The following is a 26,038-nucleotide window of genomic DNA, read 5'->3' as shown; positions in this document are numbered from 1 at the left end:
TATTGAAAAAAGGGGATCAAAAAGGGGTGAGGATGGAGGAGAGAGTTCATGATCTAAAGTTGTTGAATTCAATATTAAGTCCAGAAGGCTGTAAAGTGCCTAGTCGGAAGATGAGGTGCTGTTCCTCCAGTTTGCATTGAGCTTCACTGGAACATTGCAGCAGGCCAAGGACGGACATGTGGGCATGAGAGCAGGATGGTGTGTTGAAATGGCAAGTGACAGGAAGGTCTGGGTCATGCTTGCGGACAAACGATCCTTTTTCCCCACACTGTCCCCCCACCCCACCCCCACTAGGGCCAACTGTCACTTGCTCATCCTGTTTTCTACTCTTAATGTCACCATTAGCACCTCCTTTAGCCAGTATCACCACCATCAACACCCCTTTGACCTTTTGTTTATGACATCTTTTGCAACCTCTCCTTTGCCTCCACCTATCACTGGCCTTCTATCCAGCTTCACCTGTCCCACCCCCTTTAACAGTATATATTTCACCACATTTTTACTTCTCTCTAGCGCTGAAGAATAGTCATATGAGCTCGAAACGTTAACTCTGTTTTTCTCTCCACAGATGCTGTCAGACCTGCTGAGTTTTTCCAGCAATTTTTGTTTCTGTTTCAAATTTCCAGCATCAGCAGTTTTTTTGCTTTTATCATCATGTAAGCTATATTGTTTTAACTCTTATGGTACATTACTACAGAAGCTTGTATGGCACAAGTAGAAAAGATGAGGGAATGTAATCCTTGAGTTCCAATATATTGCACTGCAGAATTAATATAATCTGTCTCACAGCTAGTATCAAGCAATGGTCAAATGGGTCCCCATGGAGACACACAAGAAATCAGAGGAGCATAGAATCTGCCTTTACTTAACTTGGGCTGTTAGATTCTGAGCAATATTCATTTAGGCCAATTACCAGGGGCACTGCAAAACATATCAGTGCTTCTAAAATATATTTTTAGATGGACTCCTAACAACACTACCACAGAGTCAAACTAGAAACGGAACAAAGCAAGTCAAGGGTGACTCAATATTGCTTTAGCCATGTTGGTAAGTGGCTGATCAGCGGCAAGTAACACTTTTGCCACACAAGTGCCAGGGAGCGACCATCTCCAACAAAAAAAGAACCTAACCATCTCCTCTTGATATTCAGTAGCATTACCATCACTGAATCCCCCACTATCAACATCCTGGATGTTACCATTGACCAGAAACTGAACTGAACCAGCCATATAAATACAATGGCTACAAGAGCAGATCAGAGGCTGGGAATTCTGTAGAGAGTAACTCACTCCTGACTCCCCAAAGTTTGTCCACTATCTACAAGGCACAAGTCATGAGTGTGATGGAATACTCTCCACTTGCCTGGATGAGTGCAGCTCCAACAAAACAAGAAGCTTGACACGATCCAGGGCAAAACAGCCCACTTGATTGGCACCCCAAAACATTCATTCCTTCCACCACCAACGCACAGTGGCAGCAGTGTGTACCACCTACAAGATGCACTGCAGCAACTCACCAAGGCTCCTTTGACAGCACCTTTCAAACCTGTGACCTCTATCACCTAAAAGGACAAGGGCATCAGATGCATGGGAACATCACCACCTCCAAGCCACCACCCCCTCCCTTCCCATCGAGTTGTACGCCATCCTGACTTGGAACTATATCACCGTTCCTTCACTGTCACTGGGTCAAAATCCTGAACTCCCTTCCTAACATGACTGTGGCTGTGCCTACACTACATGGACTGCAGCGGTTTAAGGCGACAGTACACCACCAACTTCTCAAGGGCACTTAGGGATGGTCAATTGGTGTTGGCCTGGCCTGCTTTTGGGACACAAGCAGGTGCAAAGTAGCAGTAAGATGGCCAGCATTTGTTGCCCATCCCTAATTACCCTGGACTTGGGTTGCTAGGCCATTTCAAAGGGCAGTTAAGAGTCAACCACATTACTGTGGGTCTGGAGGCACATGTAGGCCAGACCAGATAAGAAAGGCAGATTTGCTTTAGAGATCCAGATGTATTTTTATGGCAATTGACAGCAGTTTCATGGTCACTATTACTGAGACTAGCTTTTAATTCTAAATTTTATTATTTGAATTTAAATTCCACCAGCTGCCATGGTGGGATTTGAACCCATATCCCTGGAGCATTAGCCTGGGCCTATTGTATTACTAGTCCCCAGTGACATTACCACTACGCCACCATCTCTTCCAAGTCATAAATAATGAGGTTGTGAGTAATGCAGCTATGATCAGAATGAATTCAATCAATCATCTTACCTTAACAACCCAGGTTAGGTCACTGAATTTTTTTCTTACATTTCAGCCATGCTCTTGGGCAATATTACTAGCATTGACATTTTTAGCAATCTCGTCCCATTTCTGTTTCTGCCATCTGTTTCACTGGTGTTTCCTAATCACTAATTCTACAACTGTTAAGTTTTGGGTGAAATCAGGGCTTGCATTCCACGGTTATTGAGAAATAGAGCACAGTGGATCTATAGGACACACGATCAAGCTTTCTAACTTGTCATTCCTTCACTGGGTTTAGGAAAGGATCTGTAGCAGACAACATTCAAAATCAAGGTCTTTCACCATAGAGTAGAATTTGAATAAACATCTTTGAGATTATTCTTGTCATTAGTGTAGAGGCAGAAACTGATTGCACAACTTCTCCCACCCACAAAGTGAAGGATCAAAGTCAGGATCTAGCAGCACGTCACCTGTTTGACATCTGAGTCAACTGATGGAGCAAAAATATCGTGTCAACATAAAGCAGTCCAAGATCAGGAAATTAGAGTTCAGCTCAAGCTCTTGCAATATCCTCAATGTTTCTTAAAGTGAATTGTTATTGTTTTACAGTGGCCAGATGAAAAACCCACCTGTAGGTCTACAGATTGTACCTACTACACAGTTCCTATATCCACGTAGCTCTGCCTGCCTATTGATGGGGTTAGCCCAAATCTTCCTGTCTCCGAATTGTCAGAAATGGAACGTATGTTGGGAGAAAGTCATCAGGACTCTGTGGAAGCCCTGACACGCGGATATATGCGGGAATTGCCCAGGAAGTTTAGACTTCCAAGGGGCTGATTTCCTGCTGCCCACGATCCTCCGTGAATGTCTCTGCACCTGAGCTTAGGGCAGAGACTTGAGCCAGTTACGTGGGACTTACCAGCGCATTCCCTCACAAAATCGCTCTGTCTTGCTACCTTTCCTTTCTCCTTTAAGATGCTCCTTAAAACCTACCCTATTTCACCAAGCTGTTGGTTATTTGACCTAATGTCTCTTTATGTGGCTCGGTGTCAAATTTTATTTGATAACGCTTGTAAAGTGCCTGGGGATGTGTTTGTTATATTAAAGGTACCACATAAATACAAGTTGTTGTTGTTGTTTCCACTTTATTGTCTTATGGTCTGAAGCTATACCTCACTGTGTGGTGCAGGTGTGAGTGAAGGTAGCTTTGTGGGTTAACATTTCATCTATTTTAACTACAGATAGGCATTAATGTAACAGAGGGCAGGACTTTGCCCTTGGATGGGGGCACTCGGTGGGGGCGGTTGGGAAGCTGACCACAATCGACTCTGCACCGTGATTTTATGCGGGTGAGCCAATTAAGGTCCGCCCAGCATGGAAGTCGAACGGCAGCTTTCAGTGCTGCCTGTGCGGGCGGGGGGAGGGGGGGGTGGGGTGGGGTGGGGAAGGAGGGAGAGCGGGCCTAATGCATGCGCGTGAAAAAGCGCTTCGATCTCTCTGAGACAACTCCGTGCCTCAGGGAGATGAAGTACTGTTTAAAAAAAGGAAATAAAATTGTCATCAAACAAGTCCCCTCATGTGACTCTGTCACATGAGCTGAGACATGTTTTTAATTCAAAAATAACATTTTTATTCGATGTTTATTTGCTTTAGGAAACCTCATCCTGCCCGTGGATCAGGTTTCCTAAACAATGTAAAGGCCGTTTGGCCTTTTCACCTGTCCGCCAATGGTTAGCTTGGACGGGCAGCATAAGTTTGAATTTAAACAGCTTCTTAATGGCCTAAATAGGCCTTTCAATTGTCGGCAGGCGTGCAGCCAGCTCCAGTGTGTGCCCGCTGAATGAAATATCATGAGACTGTGCGATGGCGTCACGATTCTCGCCCAACGTCATCGCACGTCATTTTAAGCTTGGCTGGGTCAGGCACACGCTCGCACGCCGAGTGTAATATTCTGCCCAGAGCGAAGTTGAGTAAGCTGGAATGCATCATTTTTGTGAGGGTGATGGTAATTGTGCTGATTACAGTGGGGAGCTGCCCTCTAAGACCATCAAGAACCCCTCCGCATTCCTACTGGCTGGCTTGCCAACTGAAATGTTCTTGGGTGAGTTGGAAGGATGTAGGTGGGTTTCCATGGTGACGCGCTAAACATTTTTGCTGGCTTTCATCAACTTCTCCAAGTGGCTGGCATTGGTTTGACAATTAAATAGGGCATCTTCATTCCTAGAAAGAAATGTCATGAAAACATTAAAAAGAGTGGGTAGGATGAAACATTAAATGAAATTGGAGGAATAGGAGAAATCAAGTGGAAAGTACGAAAGCTTTTGTTAAGTTTTAGTGATGGAATTGGAATTATTCTATAGAATAACAGATTACGGTAGTGAGCTGTAGTGTTTAGAGCCAAGGATAGGAGAAATTCATACGTCAGTGTCTGGTATCTCTGTGATCTCCATGAGTTAATAAAATGATGAAGCGATCAGTGGAGTGTGTTTAAAATGATTTCTGTTGGATTTTGTCCACCAGTAAAACACCTTTTTTTTTCCCTAAATTGTTGCAATTTTTGAGCCAGTTTCTTCAGAAAAAATCACTTTGTTTGACAATTACATTTTGGAGGTTGAGCCAGTATGGAAATCACCAATCAACAACAGGGTGCGGGAATGAGAATGTACAGTTTAAATTTCATGCAAGGTGCAGGAATGTTTAAACAGTTTAAACTCCATGCTACATAGATCCAGAGATTTCGATGTGTTTTTTAAGCCTTTCTTGTTAAGTTTCTATTGCTTTGTTGTGTCAGCTGTGCCTCAGTTGTTTGTACACTCACCTTTGAATTACAAAGTTCTGGGTTCAAGCCTCGCCCCAGTACAAAACTCAAGCTTAACACTCCAAAGCAGCACTGAGGGTGCACTGCCCTGTTGGAGGTGCCCTCTTTTGGAACAGACATTAAAGTGAGGATCCAATTGCCTGCTTGGGTAGATGTCAAAGATCCAATACTATTTCGAAGAAGAACAGTGGAGATCTCCCTGGTGTCCTGGTCAATATTTATGCCTCAATGAACATCACACAAACAGATTATCGGGTCACTATCACATTGCTGTTTGTGAGATTTTGCGGAGTGCAAATTTGGCTGCTGTGTTTCCTATATTACAGAAGTGACCATACTTTGAAAGTGCCTCATTGACTGTAAAGCACATTGAGGCTTCTGGTGGTTGTGAAAGACACTATATAAATGCAAGTCCTTTTTTAAAGTTGGCTATCAAACCTCATCGAGACATTTTGAGAATATGACAAGGTGCTATATTAACGCAATATTTTCTTTCATTAGAAGCTTGTGATAATTCATAAATATTCTAGAAAATATTAATATTTGCATTTATATACCCCCTTATCATGTCATTCAAATGACTTTCAAGTTACTTTTGGAGTGCAATGATCATTGTTACATAGGCAAATGTGGCAGAAGAAATGGCACACCAGAACCCCAAAGTCTTGCATGTAGCACACAATTCCTGTAAATGGAACACCTACTTCCTATAATACTTTCCTTTTACTCTACCTCAGTCATATCTAAACAGGCTTATATATTATGTTTACAGAAAACTGAATCCTGTTCAAGGGAGATGGCACTGTGGCCTGGCAGTGTCAGATCTCTGATGCAGTTCAAGGTCAAACCTGCTTCTCAGCGCCTCCCCCTCACCAAGTCTCCATTGGTCCAGAGCCGGAAGGAATCTTTTCCTTCTCAGCACTCCAGCCTTTCTCTCCTCCCATCCCGAATATGAATTTCTGATCACCTGTACATTATCACATAAGGTGTAATTATGTTGTTCAATGAGCGGTGGTGTTGATGACACTGGGTGGACACTCATGGGCTGCATGCCAATGGCTGTCTGAAATGCTTTGCATCTGAGTACTGCTCCCTATCTGGAGCTCGAATCACAGGGTTCTGCAGGTAATTTCAATCCAAAATGACACAGGATCCTACCACACTCAGATGCAACAAAATTTTCCACAACATATTTAACTTATATATAACTTATATATAACTTATATATAACTTATGTACAGGTTGTATCTCATCTGTAGGTCCCACTCAGCCTCAGAGGAAAACAGCCCCCCTTCAAAAATGAAAATATCTAAAGACTTGCAGATTTTTCTCTTTCCCTATTAGATAGATTACTGTAATATTTTGTAATAAGAATTCAATGTCATTTATTAATTTACCTTAAATTGGGTGCCCTGATGATATATTACACATTATGTAGCGCTAAACAACATACCTTTGAACATACTACAAGAAGTCCTGAAGTAATAGCTAATGTCATGGAAGGCCTTAAGCACAAAATCCTGACTAAAACTCTAGTACAGTACTGAGGGAGTGCTGTAATGTCAGAGATGCCAGCTTTTGGAGGAGATGTTGAAGCGAGGTCAAACCTGTTCTAACTTAGATAATTGGCCTCTCAGTAGATATTTTTTCCTCTTTTAACAATTGAAAAATAGTCTCATATTTTATGTGAAATCACTTTTCGTCATATATGATGCACCAAGAAGGTGTTTGTGATGTCAACAGTGAACCATCACAGTCCCAGGACACTGCTGGACAGCGTCGTTCACCAATCACCTTCACCATTCCGCAATGATCTTCTCTCCAAAGATCAGGAGTTGACTTGTGTGCCGATAATTCTACAAAGGATAGGGGAATCTACAGCTCTCACCACTTCAATGCCCAAGGACAAATTTTTAAAAATCCTAATTTCCAATTTTCTCCATCCAGGACCCAAGTCCTTGTTGGTTCTGAGTTCTGGGGACTCCATACAGGTGAACTTCAGTTTCAGTTCTTACCACACAGTCACCCCCATTGTCATTCTCTTTCTTTCTATTTTCAGAGGACTTGATTACTCCAAAGAGGCAATCTAAAATACAGTGTGTGCCTACTTATGTTTGGAAGCTCAACTCTGTCACCTCCTCCAGTGGAGCCATGAAGACCAGTGTAATCTGATGCTTTCCACTTGACAAGTGGAGCCTATGCTGTAGCAGTATGGCTAGTGTGACAGGGGAAAGGACATCCTCAACTTTTTAATCTATGATTCTTAGTTTGACTCTCTGCGTGGAAATGCGCCACAAATCAGTTAAACGTTTAATTAAACCAAATCTGGCATCATTTGGTATATGAACATAGAAAGTAAATTTTGAAAAATTTCTCGGTCCAAAAATTTGCAATGACCGTCATTGCTTCGTTTTGCCCAACACCACGTGTAGCTACTGTGCACCAGGTGCTTGGCTTCATGACATCAATTTATTCCTTGCTATAAGCACATTTATATGCTGCTTGCTTAAGAAGACATGTTCTCCCACAAAATACAGAGCTAATTCCCAGCTGCTAGAGAGAAAAATAAATCCACTGACAGGTCAAGCATCCAGGTGGAAAATTCAGCCAAACAACGTCATCACATATAAGACAAGCTGATATTGTAGCGGATTATAGTCTAATGTTATTTTTCAAAATCTTTTAAGTGTACTCTGGAACATGAATGACCTGCTGTTTTGTGAAAGTGAATAATGAGGTTCTGAAGAGGGAATACTGGTGCACTGAAAATCATCTCTGCTGCTTATTTGTTTGCTAACCTCAATGACCTATAGAAGGCAGAGACTTGAATTAGGAGCCTCTTAAGGAATGCAGGACATAATCCACATTACCATTTTCAACCGTTAAGGTTCGAATTTCTCTTTCTCCACCCAAAAACGGCATTGTAAGAATACTGCCTCCCTCTACCCTTTCGGTGGCAGGGACTGTCTCTCATTATATTCTTATAATAATGCAACCTTCATAGGCTTTCTAAGAGATTTTCTATAACTACAACCTTGGGTGGGAAACTCAATCAAGCCCTTTACGTGAAGAACAAAATAATGAAGGCCTTTTTCTCTTTATGCTGCAACTCCAGCTGAATTTCTGATTTCATTTAATTATTTTACAAGCACTCATTGAGCTCATTATTAATTTTCATGTGGAAAATTCTAGTCAGCTGAAAAGCTTCAAAAGGGATTCTGAGAGAGTGCTCCTCAGGGCCTTTATTTTGTTCAACATTTTCACATTCAGATTCTATGAGCATCTATCACTTCACGTCTCCACTTTTCAATCTTGAGCTGCTATAATCCTGACAAATATCCACCCTCCTGACAAAGACGGCACTGCATCATCTCAGAATAAACTTATTCATGCAACCTTAACTTCCTGAGCATGGATTTATCTAACTACGTCTTATAGTTAATCATCTCAAAGTGACACTGAAGCAGAATGCAAAATCGTCCTCAGCATTACACTAATCTGAAGAAAACAAATGATTTTATGATATAACCCTTGTAAATCAAATTCCATTACTCTATGGATAACTTTTCCAAATAAAAAACAATGAAAGCATGACCCGCAAATAAGATCGCGTATCCAAATAAAGGGATGAAGAAGTAGGGGGCTCAATTGTTCTGGGAGAATCAGCTATTTAAAGTTTGGAGGGATTCTGCCTCCTTTGGTTTAACAGAAGCTCCTGAGGTTGGTGACTGTGCTGTTGCTTCCACTTCCAATATCCAGCACTAGGCCCCAGCAGGGAACAAAGCCAGCTCCAAGGACTTTGAACTTCCGGTGCTGGAAAGGTCATGAAAATGGGCAAGTCCATTGAATTCTGGCAAAGCTCAGTCTGGAAAGGCACCATGCACTTAAGTAAAAGCAAAATGCTGCAGATGCTGGGAATCTGAAAAGAAAACAGAAAATGCTGGAAAAGCTCAGCAGGTCTGTCAGCACCCTATTTCAGAGCTACAGAGAAGTAGAAATGTGATGAAATTTATACTGCTTAAGGTGGGTAGAGCAGGTGAAGCTGGATAGAAGGCCAGAGATAGGTGGGTGCAATGGAGAGATTGACAAAGATGTCATGAACAAAAGGACACTACCACTAACAGCCATTTTGTCCTTTTGTTCATGACATCTTTGTCAATCTCTCCTTTGCACCCAGCTATGGCTGGCCTTCTATCCAGCTTCACCTGCTCCAATCACCTTAAGCAGTATAAATTTCATCACATTTCTACTTCTCTGTAGCTCTGAGCTAGGGTCATATGGACTTGAAATGTTAACTCTGTTTTTCTCTCCACTGATGCTGTCAGACCTGCTGAGTTTTTCCAGTGTTTTCTGTTTATCTTCCATGCGCTTCAGTAATGCTGAACCCGACTAGCACTGGGGGATAGGGAGGTCAGGAAAACTTGTCCCAGTTTCCATGTGGGACGTTTTCGAATAAATAAGGTCAAAGAACAACTTTATTTTAAAAGTGAGTCCAAATCCTTTCTTTTTGTTGATGTAAAGGGTTAAGTTCTGTAGCAATACTGCACTAGTGAATTCAGCCAAAAGATAGCACTGCTTTATCCACTAACACTATGAAGGATTAAGTGCTGTGAATGATGCTTTGTCCAGGATATCACTTGGCTGATAACGTCTCAGCTGTTGGCTACCACATTATATGTTAAAGTGACCTTGAGACAAAGTCTACATTATTATTGAACATATGAGACTTAGTCAGATAGATCTAATTCACTACAGTGATTCATATTAATCTTTTTGATCTTTGTTTGCAACTATAAATGAGCTGAACTGTGAATCCTGCAATGGTGTTGACAAGGATTGAGTTTACAGTCACATTTTTTCGGATGCATGCCAATGCAAAAGAGAGTCAGACTCAATGCCTGACATTCTAGTTCCTCACTCCGTATCAAATGGATCCTCAGTACTACTGTTGTCTTCCTCTTTCAACATCCCCAACCCCTGCCAATATATAGATTTATCTGTGCATTTACAGGCTTGATAGTGTAGTCATTCTAGCACTGAAAGTTACAGGACTGGATTTTCATCCTTGAGGCGGGTAGCAGAAGTCCGGAAAATCCCTAGTTCAGCCTTGCCACCTCAGGAGAAAGTGCCAAGAAAGACAGGATCTTCATTCCGTGTGGGCAAGTGAGGGCTGCCTTCAGGTCAGCCAACCTGGGGAGAAGTTCAGAGACAGCCACGGGGGCAGCTGGGTGCTGAGGTGGGCTTTTTAAAAGGCCTGCCTTAGCGCTCTGGGACTTAGTCCCGGTTATAATTAGAAAAATAAAGCTCTCTAGACCTCACCCATCACACCTCTTCACCTCCTCACACATTTCCCATGCATGCCACCTCATGTGCCCCCACCCACCCCCTAATGTCCCTCTTACCCCCCATGCCAAACCATGTCCCTTCCTTGCCTGTTCGTGCACTATACACTGTATAGCTATAGTGACAATGGGATGTATAAATAAAGCGTCAATCATCCAGACCCTTGTAAAGTATTAATGGCAGAAACTGTAAGCACTTGAAACCTCTTTATCTTGAGTAAACAAACATTGTGCAATTGACAGAAAATATCAGAGAGCCAGAGCTGTCAATCAAGAATTGTTTTCCCTGGGGTGCGGTTGTTTAAACACAATGGATTTCTGGGCTCTCAGCCAAGAATACATAATGAGGCTTTGCTGAGAGCCCAGAAATCCATTAGATTACTGAAACACCTGAGCCCCAGGGAAAACATTGCTTGATTGACAGCTCCGGCTCTCTGATCTCTTCTGTCAGTTGCACAATGGTTGTTTATTTACACAAGATAAAGAGTTTCAAGTGCTTGCAGTTTCTGGTATTGGTACTTTAAAGGATCTCGCTGATTGACACTTTTCTTGGCCTGGAGTAAAAAGGAGTTTTTTAATGAAAGTTATCAATGAATGAATGACTGTTTGTTTTAAAAGCTTTATTTTCACATCCCATTGTCACTACAGGGTACATTGGTTCTATACAGTGTATAATGGGTGAAGAGGCATGGAAGTGCCAAAGCTTGGGATGGAGAAGCAAGAGGGATCATAGGGGATGGGTTGGGGGGGGGGGGGGGGGGGGGGGGGGGGGGGGGGGGGGGGGGGGGGGTGTGGTGGGGGGGGGGGGCATGTGTTGGCATGGATGGGGCATGAGGAATACCTTTTGAACTTAACTTCTCAAAGGTCCTCTCATGCAGACTATGGTTCATGACATCTCTGTGCACAAGTCTTTCAAAAAGCTGGACCAACTCATGAAACTATGCAGGACTAGGACATGCCTATCCCCGCAATGGAGCTGGCCAGGTTGGGAGTGCAGGGTGTGGGCTTGCGACCTGAACCAGCCACCCCACCCTTAAAAGACACTTCTGAAAATCAGAAACCCCAAGAATGGGGTCAGGGATCCCAGAATCAGGTTCATGCCACCATTTTTTATCCCTCCTCGGATTCTCCATGACTCCATGAAAATCCAGACCCTAAAATTAAATTCAGGTTAAAGCAGGATGGCATGAGTGTCAATCATGGCTCAGCTGGTAGCATCCTTGCCTCTGAGTCACAAGGTCCTAGGTTTAAGTTCCATTCCTGGGCTTAAGCACAATAATCAAGACTCACACTCCCATATAGTACTGAGGGAGTGCTGCACTGTCGGAGGATCCGTCTTGCAGGGTGAGATGTTAAACTGAGGCCCGATCTGCCTGCTTAGGTGAATGTAAAAGATTCCGCAGTGCTGTTTTTGGAGAACAGCAGGGGAGTTATCCTTGGTGGCCTGACTAATATTTATCCCTCAATCAACATCACGCTGGATTATCTGGTTATTTACACATTGCTGTTTGTGGGAGTTTGCTGTGGGCTTAAAGGCTGCCATATTTTCTACATTACAACAGTGACTTCACTTCAAAAGCGCTTCATTGGCTATAATGCACTTTGAAACCTCCGGTGGCTGTGTAAAGTGTTATATACGTTTCTTAAAATTAGGTCAAATCCAAGCAGCAAGAAGTGAAACAGAATTCAATAAACCTGGCAATCTGCAGACTGGCATGAGAGAAACAATTATGAAAATTGATAGATTGTTGTAAAAATCCAATCGTTTCACTAATGCCTTTCAGGGAAAGGAACTTGCCATCCCAAACTATTCTGGCCTACATGTGACTCCAGCTCCACACTACATCACTGACTTTTAACCCCCTGAATTGGCCTAGGTAGCTGTTATCACTACAATGCATGAGAAATATGGTACAGCCAATATTGCCCATATCCTGAGGCCAAATAGCAAGCACAAAAGGTTTGGATGCAAGCACCCATGCACATGTAGTATTTATTAATGCAGGGGAAAGTAATCCGTGAAGAAGATGGCCTGCAGCATTAAACCTGGCAGTAGTTCCAATTGGAGATAGAAGTTGCATGTCTCAATAAAAAAAACTTTCCATCCTTACAGACTAACATTTCAAGGCAGTGCTGAGGGAATGTCAGAAATTCTGCCCATTGGATGAGATATGATGCTGTTTTTGATGCTATTCGAGGAAACTCTACTGCTTTCACCGGCCAAAAGAAGAAATCTCCAGAAATCAATGCCACCAAACACTGATGAACTGGTTATTTATGTCATACATAGGAAACAAAGTGACTACTATATTTAACAACATTGCAACAATCACTGCTTTTCAAGGTAACATATTGATTATCAAGTGTTCTGACACTTTTTTTTAATTTGTTCATGGGATGTGGGCATTGCTGGCTAGGCCAGAATTTATTGTCCATTCCTAATTACCCCTTTTTAAGAGTCAACTGCATTGCTGTGGTCTGGAGTCACATGTAGGCCAGACCAGGTGAGGACAGCAGATTTCCTTCCCTAAAGGATATGAGTGAATCAGATGGGCTTTTACAGCAATGGTTTCATGGTCATCATTAGACTTTTAATTCCAGATATTTATTGAATTCACATTCCACCATGGTGGGATTTGAACCCAGGTCCCCAGAGTGTTACCCTGGGTCTCTGGATTAGCAGTCCAGTGATAATACCACAATGCCACTACCTCCCCTAAAGGGCCTGAGAGACACTATATAAAGGAAAGTCTTTTGCATTTTGTTGCACCAGAATAGATCCACAGGTACAGTAACCCCAAGTGGCTAGTGCTCATGTTTCAGCCTCAGTGCTGAACGCTAGTAGACCACTCAACTGTGAAAAGAAACTGCAGCCTACCCAGTCCTCACTTCTTATTCACACTTACCAGCAGAAACCAACTGATAGTGATTAGAAGCAGAATCCAGCGCTAATTTAGTATTTGCTAGGTAAGGTGGCCAATTGAGGTATCCCTGCTGTCACCCACGTTGAGGTCAGTTAACTCTGCACAGTTCGAGATTACCTGCGCCGGTCCCAGTTTACATTATTCAGTGCCATGGGACTGCATATATGGTACTAAGCCAAAGAAAAAAGCTTGCTGTAGGCTTTTAATCCCTGTGCCAAGTTCAAAGTATACAAAGCAATGAACAACCCAGTATCTCAACATGAAAATTGATAACGTAACACTCAGGTATCAGTCTGTATGATAGCATATCATGTACCTTACAATGCCTGAAAACGACACTTATTGTGATCTTTTGAAATCATGAACCTTGCCATTTTTCCACAGCACACACCTTTGAAAGATCATCAATATATTTTAACGAAAACAACTATTTAAATGTATTATCTTGGTTATAAAATAATAAGGGAACAAGGAAGGAACTGAGAGTGAGAGAACAACTTTGGTAGGGATTCGAATGACTTGTAAACAACACCCATTTTTCTCTCTCAGCTTTTATTCTCTGAACCCAGTGATGGTGCTACTGCCTCTTGTATGGCTATATTTCTGTCCCATGTCCATCACTGCACATAAAGAGGGTTTCTCACTTAGGGTGAGAATCATCCATGCCCGCTAGCATCGGGCGTGCTCAGCGGCTGGCAAGAAGGCCAAGAATCGAGTTCATGATGTCGTGAAACCAGTTTGCGATTGTCTGCTCAGTCCGTCAATCATGGGCTGCATTTCCCGCCATCGGATGTCAGGAACCTCATGGTAATACATCTGCATATTATTATAAGGCCAGACCGCCGGTGTCATTCCACCCCACCACCCACCCCACCGCCCCCCTGCTGGATTGTCCGCCCATGTCAGCATACAACAAGATATATAAGGCCTGTGCTTTGAGGGGAACTCGGAGGTGAGTAACATTGCGCAGCACTGGCCCGGGTTGCCTGTTGGACTTCAAGGTTGAGGCATGGGGCAAGGGTTTCCCTGCGGTTGAGGCGACTTGGGGTTGTGGGCAAGGGCTGCCCTGTGGCTGAAGGTAGTGCTTCACATGCAGGGTGGGTGGGGGGGAGGAAAGCGGCCACCCATTAGGGGAACTTTGTATAAAGTGACCATTCCTCTGCAGCTGAGACAGTTCAGATGCAGCCACATTGACATGCATGGAGTCAAGGCTCTAGCTTATCAGCCCAGTCAAGCAAAGCAGATGCATCAAAGTGCCACCAAGTGCTTCAGAGCTTTTCGCCCCTCGGGCACAGGCTGCAAACTAATGAGCATTTTAGTGGACTGCAGAACAGTTGGACGACTGGGCACGTTGTACAGTCTTCTTGCTAAAGCTGGCCATGGAGCAGTCATTGATGGAGGTGCTCACAGCCCCTTGCAATGTCATCATCCCGATTTGGACCAGCCTCCCCCATGGTTCAAGCTAACAGTGCAGCCTTGCGGTATAGGTAAGGAGAACGCCTGCACCTGAGCTGAGGGCACAGCATGCAGTCCAATGGGCAAAGCTGCTGCCAATCGATCAGGTGGAGTGAGGCAGAGGTGGTTAGGATTTCAGGCAGCCATGCAATGCAGTAAACTCTGACCATCCAAGTGGTGGCCCACACTCTCCAGGATGCATGAAGGTGCCTTCAGACTTAACAATAGTACAGCCAAGCTAACCTACGTGCCTCTCTCTTTCATCTTGCAGGAGGAGTATGTCAGGAGCATGGAGCCTGGTAAACTAGCTGTACGCCTCATGCCCCTAGAGAGTGGAGCTGACAGAGAGAGAGAGATGGAAGGACCTGGCTGTGCAGAGGGAGTAGCAGCACCCCCAGGAAGAAGGGGCGGCTGGGGCTCCCGCACATGCTGCCGAAGAGCCTCGGCGAGCTGTCACTGGTTGGCGTCTAGCTAGATCCATGGTCTATAGATGCCGCCTTTCATTCTTACAATTGACCGAGAACCAGTGTCACTGAAGACTGTGCATGTCTAGGGAACTGGTCGGTCACATCTGCCAGCTACTGCAGGATTTGCACCACGGGGACATGGAGGGCATCCATTGCCACTGACTGTGAAAGTGTCCATGGTGCTCAACTTCTATGCCAGTAGCTCCTTTCAGGGCTCCACAGGTGACCTCTGTGGGATATCACAAGCCTCCACCCACTAATGCACTCATGAGGTCACAGATGCCATCTTTGCAAGGGCACACAACTTTGTGCATTTTGCCTGGGACCAAAAAAGCCAGGATGCAAGAGTGATTGGATTTACCCAGATCTTGGGTTTCTCGCAGGTGCAGGGTGCCATCAACTGTTCTCAAGTGGCACTCAGATCTCCGTTGTAACAAGTGGTCATCTATGGTAACCTTATGGGCTTTTATTTACTGAATATGCAGCTGGTGTCCAACCACCACAAACGCATCCTGCAGGTGTGCGCACGGTTCCCAGGGAGTGCCCATGAATCCTACATCCTCAGTTGGTCACAGATCCATGATGTCTTCCATGGTCCACAGAGGCTGCAGGGATGGCTCCTTGGGGACAAGGGCTACCCACAGAGGCCATGGCTGATGACACCCGTGTGGTGGCCTGAGACTGCAGCAGAGCAAAGGTATAATGAGGCTCATGCTGCAACTTGGTAGAGCAAACCGTTGGGACACTGAAAATGAGGTTCCAGTGCCTCAACTGGTCTGGTAGAGCCCTGCAATATAGTCCACAGAAGGTATCACGCATTGTCATCGCCCGTTGTACCCTTTACAACCTGGCACTGCAAGAGGGAGAGGAGCTGGCTGAGGAGGAGATGCAAGAGCTGGAGGTCTCCTCCGATGAGGAGTGTGTCAACAGTGATGAGGGTGAGGAGGTCCTTGAAGATGACAATGATGGCAATGAGGGCCTTGCACTGGCCAGACAAGGCAATCGTGCTCGGGAGGCCCACATAGCTGCTGGATTTGTGGAGGATGATGATGACATGCAGTGAGGAGACACCATAGATCCTCACATTGCATCTATGAACATTTCGTATTGTCGCTGGACTAGTGATCCAGAGACCCAGGGTAATGCTCTGGGAACCTGGGTTTGAATCCCACCATGTCAGATGGTGAAATTTGAATTCAATTAAAATCTTTAATTAAAAGTCTAATGATGACCATGAAACCACTGTCGATTGTCATAAAAACCCCCATCTGGTTCACTAACGCCCTTTAGAGAAGGAAATCTGCTGTTCTTACCTGGCCTGGCCTACATGTGACTCCAGACCCACAGCAACATGGTTGACTTTTAAACGCCCTCTGAAATGGCCTAGCAAGCCACTCAGTTGTATCAAACTGCTAAAAAATCCCAAAGGAAAGAAATCAGGTGGAGCATCCCGCATCAATTTAGGCATCAAAAATGGCAATGGCAAACTCAACCCTGTCAACCCTGCAAAGTCCTCTTTACTAACAGCTGGGGGCTTGTGCCAAAATTTGGAGAGCTGTCTCACAGACTAGTCAAGCAACAGCCTGACATAGTAGTACTCATGGAATCATACCTTACAATGTCCCAGACACCACCATCACGATCCCTAGGTAGCCCACAGGACATCCCACCAGCAGGACAGACCCTGCAGAGGTGGCGGCACAGTGATATACTATAGGGAGGGAGTTGCCCTGGGAGTCCTCAACGTGGACTCTGGACCTCATTAAGTTTCAAGGCATCAGGTCAAACTTGGGCAACGAAACTTCCTGCTGATTACCATATATCCCCCCACCTCAGCTGATGAATCAGTACTCCTCCATGTTTAACGCTACTTGGAGGAAGCACTGAGGGTGGCAAGGGTGCAGAATGTACTGTGGGTGGGAGACTTCAATGTCCATCACCATGAGTGGCTCGGTAGCACCACTACTGACCAAGCTAGTCGAGTCCTAAAGGACATAGCTGCTAGACTGGGTTTGCAGCAAGTGGTGAGGGAACCAACAAGAGGGAAAAACATACTTGACCTCAACCTCACCAACCTGCCTGCTGCAGATACATCTGTCCATGACAGTATCAGTAGGAGTGACCACTGGACAGTCCCTGTAGAGACGAAGTCCAGTCTTCACACTGAGGATACCTTCTATTGTGTTGTGTGGCACTACTGTGGTGCTAAATGGGATAGATTTCAAACAGATCTAGCAACTCAGGACTGGGTAACCATGAGGCGTTGTGGGCCATCAGTAGCAGCAGAATTGTACTCAACCACAATCTGTAACCTCATTGCCTGGCATATGCCCCACTCTAATATGACCACCAAGCCAGGGGATCAACCCTGGTTCAATGAAGAGTGCAGGAGAGCATGCCAGGAGCAGCATCAGACATACCTAGCAATGAGGTGTCAAACTGGTGAAGCTACAACACAGTACTACTTGCGTAACAAACAGCATAAGCAGCAAGTGATAGACAGAGCTAAGCGATTCCATAACCAGCGGGTCAGGTCCAAGTTCTGCAGTCCTGCCACATCCAATTGTGAATGGTGATGGACAATTAAACAACTCACTGGAGGAGCAGGCTCCACAAATATCCCCATCCTCAATGATGGGGGAGCCCAGCACATCACTGCAAAAGATAAGGCTGAAGAACTTGCTACAATCTTCAGCCAGAAATTCAAGTGAATGATCCACCTCGGCCTCCTCCGGAGGTCCCTTGCATCACAGATGCCAACCATCAGCTGATTCGATTCACTCTACGTGATATCAAGAAACAGCTGAAGGCACTGGATACTGCAAAGGCTATGGGCCCTGACAATATTCCGGCAATATTACTGAAGACTTGTGCTCCTGAACTTTCCGTGCCCCTAGCCAGAATGTTCCAGGACAGCTGCAACAGTGATATCTACCCAGCAATGTGGAAAATTGTCCAGTTATTCCAATACATAAAAGGAAGGAGAAATCCAACCCGGCCAATTACCGCCTCATCAGTCCACTCTCGCCCCATCAGTCCACTCTCATCATTATGATGGAAGGGGTCTTCAACAATGCTATCAAGCAGCACTTGCTTAGCAATAACCTGCTCACTGTCGCTCAGTTTGGGTTCCGCCAGGGTCACTCAGCTCCTGACCTCGTTACAGCTTTGGTTCAAACATGGACAAAAGAGCTGAAATCCCAAGGTGAGGTTAGAGTGACTGCTCTTGACATCAAGGCCGCATTTGACCGAGTGTGGCATCATGAAGCTCTAGCAAAACTGGAGTCAATGGGAATCAGGGGGGAAACTCTCCACTGGTTGGAGTCATACCTAGCACAAAGGGAGACGATTGTAGTTGTTGGAGATCAGTCATCTCAGCTGCAGGATATCACTGCACGAGTTCCTCAGGGTAGTGTCCTCTGCCCAACCATCTTCAGCTGCTTCATCAGGTGACCTTCCTTCCAATATAAGTTCAATCATCGCTGATGGTTGCACAATGTTCAGCACCATTCACGAATCCTCAGATACTGAAGCAGTCCATGTCCAAATGAAGCAAGGCCTGGACAATATCCAGGCCTGGGCTGACAAATGGCAACTAACATTTGTGCCAGACAAATGCCAGGCAATGACCATTTCCAACAAGAGAGAATCTAACCATCGCCCATTGACATCCAATGGCATTACCATTGCTGAATCCCCCACTATCAATATCCTGGGGGTTACCATTGACTAGAAACTGAACTGGACTAGCCATATAAATACTGGGTTCCAAGAGCAGGTTAGAGGTTAAGAATCCTGTGGCGAGTAACTCTCCTCGTGACTGCCAAAGCCTGACAAGCATCTACAAGGCACAAATCAGGAGTGGGATGGAATACTCTCTGCTTGCCTGAATGGGTGCAGCTCCAACAACAATCAAGAAGGCTGACACTATCCAAGACAAAGCAGCCTGTTTGATTGGCACCCCATCCACAAATATTCACTCCTTCTACCACCAATGCACAGTCGCAGCAGTATGTACCATCTACAAGATGCACTGCAGAAACTCACCAAGGCTCCTTAGGCAGCACCTTCCAAACCCACAACCACTACCATCCATAAAGGACAAGGGCAGCACATGCATGGGAACATCACCACCTACAAGTTCCCCTCCAAACTACTCACCATCCCGGCTTGGAAATATATCGCTGTTCTTTCACTGTCGCTGGGTCAAAATCCTGGAACTCCCTTCATAACAGAACTGTGGGAGTACCTACAGCACATGTACTGGAGCAGTTCAAGAAGGCAGCTCAGCACTATCTTCTCAAGGGCAATTGCGGATGGACAATAAATGGTGGCCCAGCCAGCGAAGTCCACAACCCTTGAATGAATTTTAAAAAATGCTTGACTCCAGCCTGGCTTATGGCAACACACTCATCCTCTAGGAGAATGCTCCTGTCATGGAGACGCAGTGGAGTGCCTATTGGGTTACTCGATTGCAGGAAGATGACAATGACATGCAGTGAGGACACTCCATATATCTTCACATAACCTCGGAGAATGTCTGACTTCTGCCTGGCCGAAGGCAGCTCACTTAGGCTCTGTGATCAGGGTCATATAATGGAGACGCAGCCATGAAACTTTAAATGCATCTGATCCTTTGTCCACCTTCAGCACCTGAGCCCTTCAGGAGCACAGCGTCACTGGTCACAGATGCTGAAGTGATGGGAGCCAGGCCCACCTTAAAGATGCTGAGAGCACACAGCGAGAATGACGGAACTCTGTGACAGCTGCCCACGACATTCTGGCAGCAATGACAAACACTGTCGAGGTGCAGGCATCACTAATATGCTAGACCATCATTTTGGTCTGAAGGCTGCACAAAGCACAGGGAAGAGGCTCTGGGCTGAGACACCTGCCTTTATCTTATGCAGAATGGTTTCACATCTGAGTGACATGAACACTGATCATCAGAACAAGGAGCCACAGGCAGGGAGACATTCTTGGGAGTTTATTGACAATGGTGAACATTATGTACAAGTGATTAACACCTGTACCCAGGTTGTGCAACTACATCTTGTCTTTGCTTGGCCTAAATAGCCAAGTGGTTATGGTACTGGGTTTGTAATCCTAAGATCAAGAGTTCAAATCTCACACTGGCAAACAATGTAATTTCATCTGAAAAACAGATAGAAATGTGTTTGTACTCAAAAGAGTTACATCTTGTCTTTGAAGCTTGGCCTAAATAGCCAAGTGGTTATGGTACTGGGTTTGTAACCCCAAGATCAAGAGTTCAAATCTCACAATGGCAAACTATGAAACGATGTAACCTCATCTGAATAGGAACAGATGGAAACGGGTTTGTACTCAAAAGAGTTACATCTTGTCTTTGCTTGGCCTAAATAGCCAAGTGGTTATGGTACTGGGTTTGTAACCCCAAGATCAAGAGTTCAAATCTCACAATGGCAAACTATGAAACAATGTAACTTCATCTGAAACAGATGGAAACAGGTTTACTCAAAAGAGTATCAAGAGTTCAAATCTCACAATGGCAAACTATGAAACAACATCTGAAACAGATGGAAACGGGTTTGTACTCGAAAGAGTTACATCTTGTCTTTTCTAACTGTGCCCCTACATCTTGGTTTTCCTCAGGCATCCACAGCGGAGGTGGAGGCAGCCTGCTGACTGTAACGCCCTGTCTGTGATGTCCTTGGTGGGCACCCTCTGGAGGGCTGAGACTTGGAGAGCCCCGGCCTGCTTTTGGGGTCCTGCTGTGTGGCAGTGGCACCCTCCTCTGCCTGTGGAGCTGGAGCTGCTGGGGTCGCAGGAAGAAGGGGTTTGGTTGGGCCAGACTCTCCCCTTAGTGACCTGGATAGATGGCCTCAAGGTGTGCACCTGCTGATCCTCCTCGCCATGGGCTGAATTTTCTGCCTGTTGGGCAGGCGGGCCTGATCCAATCTCCTGATCCAATTAAGGCCCACCCAGCGTGACATCTGGCGGGAAACGCTATGCGCTCCCTGTGCTGGCAGGGGGTGTTTCCCCAAATGCGAGAGTGTGCTCTTTTGCACATGCACATGAAACAGCGCACATCTCCCTGAGGCTAAGTGCTGTCTCAGGGAGATCGCTGAAAGATTTACAAACTTCAAAAATAGAAAAATAAAAAAAATCATTAACATGTCCCCCACATGTGACAATGTCACACGAGATGGGACGTGTTAATAAATCACACAAAAACTTTAATAAACTTTTTAAAAACTGACGTGAAACCTCATCTCGCCGGTGGATGAGGTTTCGTGTTTTTTCAGAAGCCCGCCGGGGTTCCTGGCCTGCCCGCCAACCTTAAGGTTGGAAGGTCAGGTCCTTTACTTGTTTTAATTATCCTGTCAATGGCCTCAATTGCCCCCGCCTTCCTGAAGATTTAAATGGGGTGGGATGACATCGATGATTTCCCCCGATGTCATCCCACATCAGCAAGCGGGCCCCGCCCCCTTCTCGCCGACAGGAAAATTCAACCTATGTGTGTCCAAGGGCCTCTGGCTTACACCTTGAGGAGGAGGGGAAGCTGGAGTGAGATCGAGTTGTCCCACACCCCTCTCACGTACATACTGTTGGAGGCCAACTGTTGTATCAGTGACGGAGTTCAGCCCAGGCAGCAGTGCAAGAACGGTGTCCTGGAGCAAGGTCTCCATGGCGGGTTCATTCATATCAGTGTTGACCTCGGTGCGTTGGCATGCCGGCGCTATCACCTCAGCCTGAAAGTGGATGGACTCCTCCATCGCGCCTCGCAATCTGAGGAGTGCAGCGGACATCCCTTCCTGATGTTCCCGAGCTTGCCTTTGCAGCTCCAACAACTTTGATATGACCGAGTCCAGAGGCTCGTCATCTGACTTGGACTCAGCAAGTTTCTGGTCTCCAGGAGTCCTCCGAGTGCCGGAGACCTGGGAAGACCCTGCCACCACCTGCTGTGGATCAGACAGTGTGATGCGCTCACCGGATTGTGATCCCGAGGCAACTCTAAAGCTAGGTCCCACCGAGGTGTGTGTCTCTGACCTGTTGGAGCGTGTGGGTGAGTGCTGCGACGGGACTTCAAGGAGAGTTTCAGCAGATTCCTCTTCTGAGCTTCCCTCGGTGCTTGATTGGAAGCCTGGGTCGTGGACTTTGGCTGTCTCCCAGATGCAGTGACGACCTCACCGTCAGCACAGGAACAGTCCATCCTTGCTGGCCAGCTGGTTGGCTCTGTTTTCAAAATCTGTTAGGACCCTCTTCTTGTATGCTAGTTTATCCCGCGTGAATAGAGATGGAGAGAGTGTAAGCAGGACACCTGCCGGACCAGGTGATAAGCATGCCTGGCATGTGTGGGTGGTGAGTGGTCCAATGGACAGAATGAGGACAATGAAGCTGTGTGTGAGAGAGTGAATGGTGATGTCCCTTGAACTGGCAGTAAGTGAGGGCCTTGTGGTTGTGTGATGGGTGTGTGAGTTGAGAATGATGAGAAGAGTGAATTACCCTGAAGAAACAAAGGAGATCACTCATCCTCTTTTGGCACTAGATGGCTCTTTTTCAGGACATTGGCACTGACCACCACCTCCAAAGTAGGGGAGGTGACGTTGTTACCTATCCTGCACCCAGGGCCGCGGTAGAGTACATCACGACGGGCCTCCACTACATCCAAAAGGTGCTTGAGGGACGTGTGATTGAACCTGGGAGCTGCCGTCTTCTTTCCTTTTGGAGCCATGTCTTCCCTGCAGCAATCGTAGGCTGGAAGCACTGAGAGGTGTGCACATGGCTGCACTTTAAATATGGCACCCAGCGTGATGAAGCAGCGAGGTGATGGCGTGGTGGTTGAATGACAGGCTGCCCACCATGGAAATGGTGTGTTTCCCAGGAATGCATAATTAATGCGGCAGGTTTGGGATGAAAACGCCATGAGAAGCTGCTATTAGGCCCATTACCATACACAATGTAAATCTGAGAGATTCTGTCCTGAGGGATGAGATCTGATATGCATCTCCACAAGGACAGTTGTTTCGACAGCACTCAGGTGGTAAAGCAGTCAGTGAACTAGGTCTAAGCTCTTCAAGCTGCAATGCTGATCTTATGCCACTGCTGCCCATGACACATTCAAGTAAATCACCCCACAAACATTTTTGTGGCTTCAACTGATCAATGAACAAATATTTCTGTATCTTTGTACGTTTTCATGTTGAAAGAAATAAGGGAGTATTATTTGGAGATGCTACTTTGTCACTGATGGGAATCTGATTTTGCTGTTACTTCCCATGTGAGTTTTACAATGCACAATCAAAAGCACAGCTTTTGGCAACCAGCTTTTTCCTTTTTGGTGTATTTTATGTTCGTTTAGGTCAATCCTGCAAAATGAAACACACTTTTCATTCCAGAGTACCCAGTGTCAGCTCGAGTGCTGCTTGGTCAGAGCAGAGTGCAGCAAGTCCCAACTGCACCAGTTTGAGGTTTTCCACTCCAGCTACCCTTGCGATTTCTCTGAGTGAGATAATCCAATTTGTGAACAGTTTTGGGTCTTTGGGCCTGTGCCCTCAAGTGGCTTAGTTGAAATGGCCCAAATTCATATCACATCGAACCCATACAGTCATCCATCAATGTGCACCAGAATCAAACCAGATGCCAGAATTAATAGATGAGCGTATTAAGCCACTGCACCAACCGTTGCAAACAGAGCCCTCAAACTCTGATATAACTATTAACCAAAACCCACGCATATTAAACTAGTCCACCCGGCAGCCTTCCATGGAAAGTCATAGTGAGCAGGTTGCAAAAAGTGTTGCTGACTGAACCTGGCTGTTTCCTATAGTTGGGTTGATTTAAAATTACCCCTGTGTACTTTGGTTCCTAAAAGCATTGCTGCAGGAAGATTTGTCACCTTCTCTAATGAGCCGCAGAGCCTTATGAAAACAAACACACAAAGAACTATAAGACGGCAAGGAAGGAATGGTAAAACTTCAGTCAGCTATTATTTTGATGTTCAGTTATGAATTATGAAGCCAAAGAGTTTTATTTATATTGATGCTTAGGTTCAGAACAATACTACTTGTCTAGCTTCACTTTCTCTCATGATAGACCCAACAATACAAATCATGCTTGGCTGCTCGTTTTAAATATTCAGAAACTAGCACTTTTCTCACACATCTCTCAATGCATTTCACGTTTAATGAAGTGCTGTTACTGTGGTTACGTGGGTAAATGTGGCAGGCATTTTGGACGCAGCAGGGCCCCATAAAAAGCAGTAAGGCCAATGATTTATTTTAGCGTATCTTGACCAGTCACCAGGAGAATTCCCTGCAACAATGATAGATGTCAAGGAGTTAATCAGCTACAACCTGAAAACTTTGTTTAATGAAGAAAAGACTGCCTAGAAAATGGGAGTGTTATAGTAATCAGTGAGCAAAAGACAGACAGGAGATATTGTTAGAGCATGAAACAGAAAAAAACCTGGAAAGTGCTTGAGCTTACAGGACAAGGCAACAGTTTTATTATCTAAGTTGAATAAAATAGTTCTATACATCCAAGGATAAATGTATATGGGCACAGTAGAAAGACAGCTACAGGGGACCAGGGGTTGAGCTTTACAGGGGTGTGGGAGTTGGGGTGGGGTGTACTGCTCTTTGCACTTTTTCTACTCACCTCCCCCACCCTCTCAGTGGGAGGAAATACCACCCTGGAGAACTGCTGGCCAATCTGATTGGCTGGCAGCGCTAGCAGTCCCAGCAGCGCTCAGTAGTGGGCGCTGCTGGGACTGCAAGCAGGCCTGGGGATGAAGGCAACCATGGCCTCCAGATCCAGATAAGTCCTGGGGTTTTGATGGTGAGTCATCTGAGGGCTTAGGGAGGGGGACAAAGGAGTTGATGGGTGCATATGGGGGGTGGGGGGGGGGGGGGGGAACGGACAGGGACGTGGGGGCAGGGACAGGGTTGTAAAATCCAGCCCCAGAACTCGCATAGAAATGTTCCTGACAAACACTGATGGTTGCACTAATTTTAAGGAAACCTGGTCCGGGATCTCCAGTCAATTGAAATATAGACTTGCCTGTGATGACACTGGGAATCTTTGACAGAAAGCTCTTCACTGTTCGGATTGGCACCCCACCAGCTTTGTCATCTTGCATTCGTGTGATGATATTTTCTATCTGTCAGAGAAAGAAAAGTCTGCGTTTATTACTTATTTTTTCCGGTAAAATCTCTTTGTGCTTGTCAAGACAAGGGGCATCAGTCTTACTGAACTGTGGCGACATCAACTTCTCCCAGGTGATCTACAGAATAAACCTTTTTATTTGCAGACCAGAGTTCTCCCCCCTGCCACCCTTCAGGAAAACACTCCTCTTGCACCATTTTCATTTCTCACACCAGCTGTCCAAGATTGTGATTATCAACTTTAGTGCCTATTAGTTTCAAATCAGAGCCACTTTGTGCCTTGTGCTGATTCAAGTTAGGAGGTTTATCCCAATTTTGTTAATTTGGTTTAATTGTTTTAACTCAATAAGAGTTACAAGTTAGGAGGAGGCAGCCCAAACTCATGTCACTTTAAGACCTTCGCAAATGTTGTGATCATCAACTGCGGCTCAGTTAGTAGCACTCGTGCCTCTGAAGCTTCAAGTCCCACCCCAAGGATTAAGCACAAAAATCAAGGCTGATACTCCCGCATATTAATGAGGGAGTGCTGCACTGTCAGAGGTGCCATCTCTCAGATGAGATGATGAACCAACGTCCTTCCTAACTGCTTAGGTGATGTAAAAGATCCCATGGCACTCTTTTGAAGGCGAGTAGAAGA

At 45.4% G+C, this 26,038-nt stretch overlaps 1 protein-coding gene across 1 annotated transcript in view; it reads right to left on the bottom strand.

Moving 5' to 3' along the window:
• The window catches only part of rgs6 (regulator of G protein signaling 6), a 180,608-nt gene extending 155,214 nt beyond the window's left edge, over positions 1-25,394 (bottom strand). The window contains exon 1 of the mRNA XM_041214476.1: positions 25,298-25,394. Coding sequence (XP_041070410.1) covers positions 25,298-25,376 — 79 coding nt within the window. The 5' untranslated portion in view covers positions 25,377-25,394. The remainder of the gene's footprint in view (positions 1-25,297) is intronic.
• Between the last annotated feature and the right edge of the window lie 644 nt (positions 25,395-26,038).

Source organism: Carcharodon carcharias, chromosome 20, assembly GCF_017639515.1.
Source record: "Carcharodon carcharias isolate sCarCar2 chromosome 20, sCarCar2.pri, whole genome shotgun sequence".
Classification (NCBI taxonomy): Eukaryota; Metazoa; Chordata; class Chondrichthyes; order Lamniformes; family Lamnidae; genus Carcharodon; species Carcharodon carcharias.
The sequence above is the reverse complement of the archived record's forward strand: the minus strand, read 5'-3'. Positions and strand labels throughout refer to the sequence as shown.